We start from the raw sequence: 12,964 nt of genomic DNA, 5'->3' as shown, positions 1-12,964 counted from the left end.
AGGATAAAAATAAAAATAAATGACATGGCAAATCAGTTTTAACTCGGTGCTGAATTTCTTGGACTGTTGGCATTTGTCCAACTTCTATAAGGAAGGAGCTGCTAATAAATAGAAGATCTATATATTTCTTACATAATGAATTTCTGCAGTAAGGGTGCTCCTTTGAGTATTTGCCATGGAAATTTGTCATTTTAGGCATCAATTAGTGTATTGAATTGGGCTTATATATGTGTAAGCAGCCCATATAAGAGTCAGTGTAATGTACTTTCATTGCACTGCAGTGGCAATCACATTCTGCACTATTTGAAAAATCAGCATGCCTTTTGTATGTGTATATGTATGTATACAGAGAGAGAGAGAGAGAGAGGGTGGGAAATCAAGTTACCTTTATATTAAATTCCTTTTTTGTTAATACTGAGAAGCAGAATAGCAGTTTTAAAAGGAAAATTGCAAACCGAATGTGGCCAAGGTCACACTAATGCTAGGCTATAAGCATGATATATCAATCAACCACTGTAGTTTGCAAATCAACCACAGTAGATCACCAAACTTTTCTTATTGTATGTGAAAAAATAGAATTGGTACCAAATAGTACTCTCTTTTTTTGCATATTCCCCTCTTTCTCTCCCCAGAAAAAGAAAGTGTCTGTGTATTCCAAGAAGTCACTGTACTGAACCCAGGTCAGACAGTGATTCAATATTTGGATGGAGAACTGTGTTACACTGCAAAGTGTTTACAAGAAAGAGACCCTAACACAGGATTTAACACTATGAATCTGGCAGTAGTTAACTGTTCCCAAAAATGTGAAGCAGTAAGTAAAAATATACAGATGACGTTATTTCTGAACACAACAGAATTAATGTAAAATTGTCTTTTATATCTATTTAAAATGATAAGCAATATCTTGCACTGTGTTCACAGTAAATGTATTTATTATTTAGGGAATTTTGAAATAAGGGATTGGATTCAAAGGTTCCCTTTCTCTGGTGGAATTTTTCCACATCAAAGCCAGTTTTGCACCCAAAATCAGTAACTAAAGCGAAATCTATTTCCCAAGAATGAAAATGTTTGAATTTAATTATTAACCAATGAATATTTTGAAACAGATGCTGGTGAAATATGGGAATTATATGCCTATCTATGCAGTGATCCTGTCATTTTTTCCAGAAAAGAAACATGCAATTTCTTTCTTTTACATTATAGTGACAGGGCTTCTCATGGTCCTCCTATACATCACATTTTCCCAGTTCTCTTTTATGATTATGTTTTTTGTGTGGTGATCAAGACTGTACAAAGCCCCCCTCTGGATCCACTGCTTGAAGTCTCAAAGCAGCCCCATATCTCTTTTTGTGGTTTTCTGGGAATGTGCATACAGTACATTCTACTTTGTCATGGAAGAACTGAAATAAAGTAGCCTCCATGAGACTCAGCTAACTCTATTCTTCAAGAAGTTGGTCTGCACAGGTACTTTACAAAGCATAGCCCTAGTGTGAATACATTATATCTGATTTAGTCTAGCGAATGTCTACAAAACTGTGGGGCTGGTTTCATAATAGTCTGGCTCATCGTTACCCTGGGACAGGGGAAAGGAATTTGCAGACAAACTGAGAGGTGACTTCCATTTTCTCTCCTATAACAATAAGGTTTATTGATCAGTCAATGCTTAATTCAATATACATTTATACAGCTTTATAGTACAGCCTTTTTATTTTTAAAACAGCACTCTTTTACATCATATATCACTTCTTTTTTTAAAAAAAACACCTCAAAATTAGCTGAGTAACCTTCATTACATTATGATCTATTCACTAATAATTGGATGCAAAACTGCATATTATAGTGGGCAGCCATTTTTCATATTAAATATGACAGAAAGGGAATCTTATTAAATACATAGGAAATAATAATGTTAAATGTATGTTTCTGTCCTTGTCCTGCTGTTCCCACTTTTAAGACTAACACACCCAGCATTTCATTCAGGCTCTGAGATCAAAATAAGTTGTGTACACCTGCTATGTACAATGCTGAGCAAGATGGATTAATAATTTGGATTTGGTATAAGACTGTTACCTACATTGCTTTGAAGGAAAAATGCTACTAAAACTAACTCTTGTTGATCGGCCTTACCAAGCTTAATTGGTGTAAAAGTAAGCTTATATCTCTTATATTTAAAAGTAAGCTTATATCTCATCAACCACAAAGTTATGGATATAGTTGTCAAAGAAAATCATATTGTTAACTGATGCATACAGCATATAGCTGTTAAATACAGTTTGAGCATTTGATAATTAGCTTATATGTATTTGATACAATTGATATGGAAATTCTCTCTTTTTAACAGCACCAAGTACACAATCCATCTGATGGTCAACATTCTTGCTGTGGTCCTTGCATAAATGTCTCATGTCCTTTTTATACTGACAATGGAACTCTTGTGATTTATGAAGTAAGTGGTTTAAAAAATGGTTCAGAGAACAACAATGCATGAGAATTCTAATTAAGTGAAGTTCTAAATTCTACAAGTTTCTCATGTGATTACTCTTGATTCAAACTTTTCTTGATTGAAGATCATATTAGACATTCAGTATGATTAGATATACAAATGAGCCAAATATATAATGAGACACCAGGAATACTGGTGTTAGCTTGGTAATAGTCAAGGGATTCAGTTTAAGCTTGATTTACACATGAGCAGACATTCAATCAAAGTTACCTGCACCTGTGTGGACACTGTACTCAATCAGATTTTCAGTTTAGCTCCACAAACTAAATAACATGTTAACTCTATTTCCGGTGTTAAGCAACAAACAACAGTTACTATCTGCCAAAGTTGCCCTTCTTGTAAATGCTTCCTATGAGAAATAGATTGCCATATTACTGCATTAGGCCATTGTTATGATGCTTTCAGAAAACACTGACAGTGTTCAGCAGAATTTAGTGTTCATTAAACTAAAATGCATTTCCCAAGCTAGTATTCTTCAGCTGTGGTTGGCTACAATAGACCTGAAGCCATTAAGGTTGGGGAGGTTGTCTTAATGCATGGCTCAATCATTACACTGCCACATTTTAGCCAGTCTTTCTTTCCTCCCCCCCCCCCACCTCCTTTTTATAGGAAGGAAGCACATGGGACTCAAACTGCACTAAATATAAATGTGCAAAGATTGGTGCGGGGACAGTGGTACTTGGCTCCAGTGTGTTTTGCCCATCCTTTAATGAGACTGAATGTGTAAAGGTTTGTACTTTACATATACAAATATTCCTTATTCTTGTATGTTTCATTTATTTAGGATTTTGGTATCCAGGTGTGTTTAATATTATAAAAATATCTACAAGTGCATTATTATCTTAATTTTTTTCCTCTGAATTATGCCTGCACACAGATAATACTTTGAAACAATTAAGCCCACTTAGGTTGAAATCTGGTATTATCTTCTCTCCCCCTAGCTTCTCACATCCAAGGGGAAATATAGGGCACCTTCAGGGGCTATGTTTGATTCTGTGTTCCCTTATTACTAGTAATTTTAGCAGCATAAGTTGTCCACTGAGTTTCATATTTGGTTCTGACATGTATTTCCCCAAATTCCCACATACTTTCTGAAGCTTATAGAAGTCCTTTTAATATATTGTTGCTTTATTGATCTTTATTGGTTCAAATGAAATGTTAGTATTGAGTAAAAATTATAATGTTCTCTCAAGTCTTCAGAATGTGCATCTCACAATGTTATGCTATTAATATATAAAGATATAGATCTCATAATGTTCATTGGGATTTACTCTGAATTGAATATAGGACTGCAATCCCCATCCTTAGAAATGAATGCAAATGATTGAATTCAGATGATATATATAAATGCAACATTAGATATGGGAGTTAAGCAGTACTCCTGAATACAGATTAGAGAAAACTAGGTTTTCCCATCAAATTGCTATTTAGAAGTATGTACCCATTTAAGCTACCAACTCTGTAAACCTATAAATTCTCATCCAACAAATTTACGTATCTTACAATTAATCAGAATATTGCATATATATGTCTTAATTCAGTCTTGCATTAGCTGAGTTGCTTTCAGTTTATGCTAGGTTATTCATTTGTATAGTGCAAACAGTACTGTTATAGGTATTTGTAGTATGAACTGGGACCATTGCAAGAAAATTTAATTAGAAAATTACAAGAAAATCTAATCTACCAAATCAAAAACAGTAAAAAACTGAATACAAAAACTAATCCAAGATTATCTTATAGTTGATGCAGTTTTTGTATTCAGTTTTTGAATAATTTTTATTTAATGAAACAATGCTGCCGATTGTTCCTGAAAAGTAAATGTGTAGTGGAGAAGAGTTGTCTCAATCCTACATTACACAATTGCAGTGACAGGTCTAGAGAAATGTATGGAGATAATATTTGAGAGGCTTCAAATATTAGAACTTCTGTCAGAACTTCAAATATCAGCACTTCTGTCTCCATAACTAATTTTTAGTGACATTCAGTGGCATTCTGAGGAAATAAAGTTTTCCTACAGCTGTCTTGTTCTGCATTTTATTTCTTAGCACCAGGCTGAAAAGGTATTAAACTCAAACTCTGCAGTTCGTGTGGATGCCTCCCATTCCTGAATTAGATCTTAAAATAGCTGAAAGATTCATGGTGGATTGTCCTTTTATGTAAAATGTTCCCTTAATTAAAATAGTTAAATATTTGTAGACTGGGTTGGGCATCTGGCTTTCTTTTTGTTTATATGCATTACCCAGGTACCTCAAAATGCTTCTTTGAGCACAGTCTTTTTTGAAACTTTCCTTTTTAATTTTCCTAGAATGGAGGCTCTGTACAGACCTATCACAATGGCTGCTGCAAGACCTGTAAGTGAAGACAGCTGTATTGTGCGCTAGTTCTGTGTTGGTATGGCTTTGGGTTTGGACAGCTGTGTGCGTTCTTAACCTCTTTAAGGAGACATATGAAAAGAAAACAGCATGCTGTCTCCCAATCATGTCATATGTGTCCATGTGTTAACAAAAGTAATTGACGAGCCTGGCTTTATATGGCTGCTAACATTGTGATTTTAAATTTTAAATGTTTTTTTAACCTTTTCTTTCTGGTATATAACCAGTTCCCCAAAAATAATATAGATCTGCCTAAAAGCTGCTTTGAATGTCTTTAGAAAACAATGGTTGTACATTTTATTAATAGGATTTTTCTCTAGATTAATACATATACATATTTTTGTAAGAAAATGTCAAAATATGAATATTTTATTTAGGTCGTTCATTGAAAAAATTGAAGAGATAATGGATTGCTGACCTATGTGCTATGGAAATATGCTTTTTCCTCCCCACTTCATTTAAGTACAACCATAAGAAGATATTTTATTGAAAAAGTTACAGTATATGATATGCTTATATAAAAAGAGATAATTGCACTTTTAAGACAGTATATAAAAACATTAAATGTGAAAATGTATTAATTTGATTATTCTGGAATACTGTAATTTCAGTAACTGTACTGTAAAACTTATTGGCCAGCTCCAAAAGGTCATGAATTTGCTCATTCAGGATAGTGACAAAAATTCCACTTAAAAAAAATTACATCAGGGATTATTTTCTAATAATCTTAGTCCTCAAAGCCTTGTTCAACTAAGAGAACTTAAATCTAGACATGATTACTTTTCTCAATGGGGGAATTTGGATATTTTATCTAAGACAGTTAAAATCAATCAAACACAGGAGAACTCATTGTCTGGTTCTTGGATTCCAGCAAAAGCTGGGATTTTCTACTTGAGCTGGAACAATCGTTTTCCTTTATCCATAATACAAAATATTGCCAGTGCGAGAGTTTCCTTCTCTTAGCCTCACTTGAGAATCCAACACAGAAACTGGAATCAAATAGAGCTAAATAAGAAGCACAAAAGAAAGAAAAAGACAGCTGCATATTTTGATAGTTGCCAGCACTTCTTAAAAATGTTTTTGTTAAGCACACTTCCTTTATATTTTTTTGGTTTTATTCTTTGGGAAATCCTTCGTGTTCAACAAATCAGAGTGATCTTGTCAATCAGTGGTGTATGTATCTGAGTGTCTCTTAGAACACCTGCCTCTTGCACTTTTCAAAACATGTTAAGAATTCTTAATCTCTGCAGCTGTCTTTGTATTTTTCTGGGATTCAGAAAGGCTGTAAGGAGAGTCTCTGATTTCTGTAGATTCCCGTCCACATACTGCAGGCCTTATCCAACATCAAATGCCAAGATCAGGAGTTGTTCTGCAGTGAGGAAAAGAATAAAAGAAGCTCTTGCTGGAAAAAACAGAGCTCTCAGTTTGGATCTTTCCCCTAATTCTAGCTGAACAAGAATATGAGTATCTATCTATGCATATATCTGTTTCAATTCTAGTGTCAAAAGGGGCCATATTTAGGGCCGTTTAAGTCATTGAATCTAACCCCATGGTTGATGCAGGATTCCAGATTAAGCCATACCTGACAGAAGACAAGCCTAGCCTTCACTTGACAAGACTCAGTAAAAAGAACCTCACCGCTACAGTAGTATTGGTCTTACAATTAGTGAATTTGTTCCCCTAATATTTACTTAAAATATATGCCTATGTTTCTATAGTTGTTTCTTGGATCTCCTGCCTTCCATTCAGAAGCTGATGGAGCATATAGCATCTTCTCTCCACATTTTCCTGCAATAACCCTGTGACATGGGTTAGGCAGAAATTTACCCAGTGGCTGAGGATGGACAGGAACCTGGTCGCCCTGGTGCCAGTCTAACATGTTAACCACTATACCACACTGATGATACACTTGTAGAAAAGGATAGGTCACCAAGCAAACATTTTACCATTAGAATTTCCTTTATCATCTTTCATATTTTGCTAGAAGTTCTCTTGCACTCTACATTGCCATTAGATGGGAGTGCCCAGTGGCATAGTGGCAGGGACAAGAAGATATCAGCCAACACTGTGTCCCTCTCCAATTCTCCAAAAGAATGCTTCTTGATCAGATTTCTACTCACAATATTCTGTATCCCGCTACACACATACATACATTTTCTCACACAACCTGAAGACATCTCTTTCTCCACATCATGAGTGAAATCTAGAAATTCCTTTACCTAAAAAGGTTACTATTTTGAGTGGTACAATGACAAGGAAAATTTTGACAATTATGTTACTAAATTGATATTTAAAGTGTAATAGCATCTCATGAAGACCATGCCTTTCTCTCTTCCCATCAATATCTTATTTAAATGAAGTAAACCATGTAAAAACCAGCATTTGGCATTGACAGATAGAAGAATTTTTCTTTACTGTTCTGTAAAACAGGTTTTACCTTAACCAATAATATAGGCTTAGAAATGTAACTTATACTTCAGAACTGTTTGCTGAACTAGCTTTAAAACAACATAATTAAATGCTGTTTTATATACTAATAGAGAAATTTTTTAGAACAAACTAAAAGCATGTGCTTTTAATGGTTAAGCAGTGTAAAAGTGAGCTACAAATACAGCTTGAAATTCCTTGGGTTTTAATGGTGACCAATAATCTTTATTTTAAAAGGAGAATGATTATATGCATGCTGAGTGAGTTCATATATTTAATTCTTACCTTGCCAAATCATATTCCAGATTTCTTTTTTTCACATGTAAATGTAATGGCCATATTATCCACTTGAGTATTAAAACTTAAGGATATAATTAATTTAGAAAAACAGGGATATTTGTTTCCTTTCATAAAAGGAACAGCTTCCATAAAAATTATTAGCAGTTGGCAGTGTAAGAATTAATGCAATGCTATTTATGTAAAAAATGTTTTTGCATATTACAAGAAACTTATGTTCCCAATAATTCTGCCAGGTTCTGGACGGGGTGTATTACCCTTTGCCATTAACCCTGTAGTCTCTACTGATAGTATTAATTGTGAACCAGGTATTACTATTTTTAATAAATGTATTTTATTTTCTTTATTTAAAAAAAAATGTTAATAGTTTTAATAAAAACATCAATTTGCAACTGTGACAATATATATTACATTAGACTGTGATCTAGAGAAGTGTTGACTGACTCCATAATTATCACAAATTCTTCTGTACTATTCCATGGTTAAACTAGTACTCCTATAGATACTTTTCTTAGATCTGATAAGCATTTCTGTGGATAATTTTTGAAATACAAGCATTGAACATGGCCAGAGAAGCAGCAGAAATATATTTCTACTAGGATTTATAAAATCAGTGATGTGTACAACACCCATCTTGTGCCTTTTATTGGGATTTTTAATTTCTGCTGTTGTTTTCTTTCCATTGATTGAATGGCTCTCCAATGGTCAAAGTAGCTGACAATCAATTTATAAAACAATACATTTAAAAACAAATCTTAACCAATATTGATAGAATACATGCATTACAATACATCAGGAAAATCTATCAAAACTGAACAGCAACATTAATCACTAAAAAAAGAGCAGAATAATCTAAAAGCTTTATTAAAGAAGTCAATCTAACCTTTCTAGAAATGGAGCTTGATAATCAGAATGCCTTTCTTAATTCTCTACAGTATGACAGGGTCATTTTTAAAAAAGAACCCTGAGTGATGAATTATAACTATGAAGAAGTCTATCAATTATACATATAATACTATCACAACTGAGTTCAGAAGAAATAGGAAGCTGTTTGTGCAATGAAACTAGAAAGCAACCTGCCTTTGTATGTTGCACTTGCTATAGGATAGTTTCTGAATGCAGTGTAAATCAGACTGCAGGTATTGGGGCATGGTCCTCTGTGGCTAGGTCTTTCTTCTCATTCTAAAATTAAATGGCAGTCCTGGCTATGCTGTTACCTGATTCTATCTAAGAGCAGTTCTTTGGCTGGCAATGTGTGCTGTGCCCCACAAGAGGGCTGCATCTTTATTGAGCTCCTCCTGAAAACCCTCCAATCAGTTCAGAGACCTGATGGAAACTCTATATTTGTTGCCCATTGTATTCACAAGGGAGCCAGATAACTGGGATAGTGATAGAACTGCATGCTGGCTGGGGAATTCTGGGAGTTGAAGTCCACACATCTTCAAGCTGCCAAGGTTGAGAAATACTGCTCTAACTTTTATACACATTTTGACAGGTCTGTAACCTCCTTAACATCTATTGAACATATGTTTGTGCAACTTATTTTAAATCCAATTGCTGTATAGACGTTATGTCTAAGTCTTCTTTTAGGAAGGGAATGGGAAAAAAACTTGAATATAAATTAATGTGCCTAAAAAGCTGTGGGATATTCTGCCATTACAAACAAAACAAATTTATGCAGATGGATTATGGGAGGAGGATTAGGCACCTTGGTGCATATTCAAATGACAAAACACACCTAAAGAGCTCTTTAACTAATGATCTAGTGAAAACTGTCTTGATTGTTGTCTTCATACCTTATGTTTTATTAGGTAAAAGAGATGAAAGGATTTGCCAGAAAATAATGGTCAGAACTACTGTAACAAAACATGACTGCGTAAGCCAAAGTCCTGTAAGTAGAAGTGCCTAATTTGGGGGAGACTTTATAGACAGGGTGTGCCTTAAAGCATATCAGCTGCTAAAACATGCTTGTAATTAGTGTGGTAAACATACATGCAAGTCCTATTACTTTTCTGACATCTGGAAAACCTCTCTTCCTGGTAAAATCCTCCTACTCATAAAAAGAATTTACAGTTTAATTGCTTTTACCCTAACATTATTTAAATGCTGACTTCTTCAGTTCAGATATACAGTATCTGAAACCAGATGACTAGTGCAGAATAGAATTGCCTGTGTGGTGGAATGTCTCCCTGAAAAGGCATGTGTGTGTTTGATGAGATGGAGATCCATGCAGGGGGAGAAGAGAATGCATTCCAGGCTGACAAGCATTCTCACAGTTTGCTTTCCTTGGAGAAGGGTGAGGGGACGGGTAAGAAAGACTAGTCCCACCTGAGGATTTTTCCCTTCAGGTCAGTTAAGGGACCTTTAGTATGGCTAGATTCTGTGCATGGTAGAGAATAATAAAGAAACTAGAGTCTGCATCTGACTCAGCGTGGTTCTCTTCACCTTTCCCCTTACAGCCTGTCCCAGTTGGGTAATGACCAGCAGTTTAATCTGGACCCAAAAACCTACTGGTAACCCAAGCAACAACTTCAGGACTGGGGTTAATCAACATTGACAGAGCTTGTCCTGCCAATAATTTACAGTAGCTGTTGCATCTGCAATTTCTAAGTCATCTCCAAAGGCAGACCTATGCAGTGTGTGTTACAGTAGTCCAGCCTATTGGGGATTGGGGCATGAGCTGCCATTACTGTGGCATACTGGTCCAGGCATGGTTGTAACGACACTCCATCTGTAATTGGGCAAACGTCTCCTGGCTATAGCTTTTATCTGCTATTGAAGCAAGAGATGAGAATACAGGAAAACCCACAAGTCACAAAGCCCTTCTTTCAGAGGAATGTGATCCCATCCAGAGTAATGACATGGGGCTGAGGTTAGTGGATTGTCTTCTTTGTAGGATTTAATCTGAGGTTATTTTGTCCTATCCAGTTCAGGATATTCAGAGAATCTCTTGGGTGGTGATGCAGATACTGGGTTTCATCAATATGTTATCAACATCACACCCAGATCAGTGGGTGATGTCTCCCATAGCTTTAATCTAAGTGTTAAACAGCAAGGGGAAAGGTCTTGGCCCTGGGGGACTCTGCTTAGGGTCCCATGGGCTCAAACACTTCTGCCCCAAGCGCTATAGACTGGACCAACCTACTGAAGTAGGATCAGAATCACCATTAAATAGTATCCTCCACTTCTAACCCTTGTGGATAGTCCTAAATGGCACTATGGTTGATGGTACTGAATGCCACCAAGAGGTCTAATAGAACCAAGAGAGGCAGATTTTTTATATCTAGAGGGATATGCATGTGTGCAAGAATAAGTACAGTATGTGTGTGGGCATATTTTCCCATTAGTATATTCATGATTATGTGTGTGTAGGAATACTAAGCTTGAACTGGAGATGTCCTGCTATTTATTGAAGGACAGTAATGTTCTTTCCTCTCCTTCCATATTAGGCATGGATGTATATAGGCAGCACTCCAATACTGTATGTATATTTTCAGGGGAAGATGGGCGGTGATAGAAATTGGAATAATAAATAAATAAATATTAAAGTAATATTTGCATTAGATAACCTTAAATATCACAAAATAGTGCACAGATGTCCATGTTTTCAGAATTAGATGGCAAAGGTATCATAAAAAGGCCATTGGAAGAGAAAGTAAGCTGGCTGATACTGAACAGACCATGGGAGCCATTGCAGGAGACCCAAACATTCAACAAGATGATGGATTTCAAAACTTCTTTTTAATAGATGCGACTAATGCTTTCAATAATTTAAATGATAAAATTTGAAATCATGAATGACATCCTTTCCCTTCCTGTCCCTAACAGATAAATGTGGCTTCGTGTGATGGAAAATGCCCCTCTGCTACAATTTTTAATGTCAACATTGATAGCCATTTAAGGTTCTGCAAATGCTGCCGTGAAAATGGAGTTCAGAATCGAACGGTGCCACTTTACTGCTCTGGAAATGGCACTGAAATTCTGTATGCCATCCAGGAACCTACGGACTGTTCATGCCAGTGGAATTAAGAATTTCGCGATTACATGCAAACTAGGATTATGTTTTTTCTTATGTTCAGGCTTAATATATATTTTCTCATTTTTAAGATGCATATGTAAAAAGGGAGTATATTCATTTTTAACATATATGGAACACTTAGTTACAGTAATGTACTTCTATTCAGACGTGTGAAGTATTTTATGTAATTAACCAATCTTAATTACATAGCATGTACCTTGTTCCGGAGTTATATCAAAACGTTGCAGTTCATTAGCACTTCTATTGGCATCACACACTGTTGCTTAAAAGTAATCTTACCCTGCACTGTAATATTTGTAATATTTATATTTTGAAATCTATAAAAGGCTAGTATTTCTTATTTTTCTGGTTTTAACCTTCTTTTCCAGTACACTTTTTATTACTATGACTGCATGTAGTAAATTCTTATAAACCATTTTTGATATTATTTTATATTTACAAGAACTTATATGAAAGTAAATGATAGTTTGTATACTTTGCTTGGGTTAAAATATAATCCAAAATACTATGTGTACTCCTAAAGAGGAAAATACATATTTACTTTGGGCAAATGGAGAGGCTGTCTTTATTATTTTAATTTCAGGATATTGAAATTATTCGTTTGTTTTTTTATTGTATGGCATAGCAGTTCAGTGTTCATGCTGCTTTTTCTTGCTGGGAAATCCTTGTGAGGTCCAGCAGCCAAATGTGTAGACTATTTAGCCGTGACAAGTCATGTTGTCCTGGGTGCACCACAAGGAGGCTAGTCTACGTTGCACCGAGTTGGGCTAAGAGAAAGTGACTGGCCCAAGGTCACCCAGCTGGCTTTCATGCCTAAGGCAGGACTAGAAGTCACAGACTCCTGGTTTCTAGCCCAGAACCTTAACCACTAGACCAAACTGGCTCTCTGTTAAATATTGTTACACATATATACAATTATTCTTCAGTAAACATAGGAATATAACACATATGCCCTACACAAATGTAGATGCTGATAGTATACACTATTCAGCATTAATATTAGAAATAATAATACAAATTATTTCATTATCATTACAAGCATTAATAGAAACAGCTGGAGGGCTTTAGTGTCATAAAGAATCTGTGTGAGGAGCTGTGATTTGATATGGGATATGATATATAAGAGGACTTGCAAATTTTGTAAGTTTCCATATAAAATGTTACTATTGTATAGTCATATGAAAAAGTTGCATTTTTTAAGAAAGCGCATGTTGAGGTAGGAGGCTAATTATGACAGGCTAATGTATGCTTTGTACAACCATTCATGGTATTTCCAATATCTCATGGGATATCAGTCTAAATTTATCTTTTGAACACTTGGTTATC

General features: G+C 35.3%; 1 protein-coding gene across 1 annotated transcript in view; it reads left to right on the top strand.

Annotated features, from left to right (window-relative positions):
* Positions 1-12,234, top strand: part of OTOGL (otogelin like) — a 104,527-nt gene extending 92,293 nt beyond the window's left edge. Inside the window, exons 53-58 of the mRNA XM_063309336.1 lie at positions 633-811; positions 2,342-2,446; positions 3,113-3,232; positions 4,809-4,854; positions 9,411-9,490; positions 11,428-12,234. Coding sequence (XP_063165406.1) covers positions 633-811; positions 2,342-2,446; positions 3,113-3,232; positions 4,809-4,854; positions 9,411-9,490; positions 11,428-11,628 — 731 coding nt within the window. The 3' untranslated portion in view covers positions 11,629-12,234. The remainder of the gene's footprint in view (positions 1-632; positions 812-2,341; positions 2,447-3,112; positions 3,233-4,808; positions 4,855-9,410; positions 9,491-11,427) is intronic.
* Positions 12,235-12,964: the final 730 nt, after the last annotated feature.

Source organism: Candoia aspera, chromosome 7 (genome assembly GCF_035149785.1).
Source record: "Candoia aspera isolate rCanAsp1 chromosome 7, rCanAsp1.hap2, whole genome shotgun sequence".
Taxonomy (NCBI): Eukaryota; Metazoa; Chordata; class Lepidosauria; order Squamata; family Boidae; genus Candoia; species Candoia aspera.
This window is presented reverse-complemented; position numbering and strand designations above follow the sequence as displayed.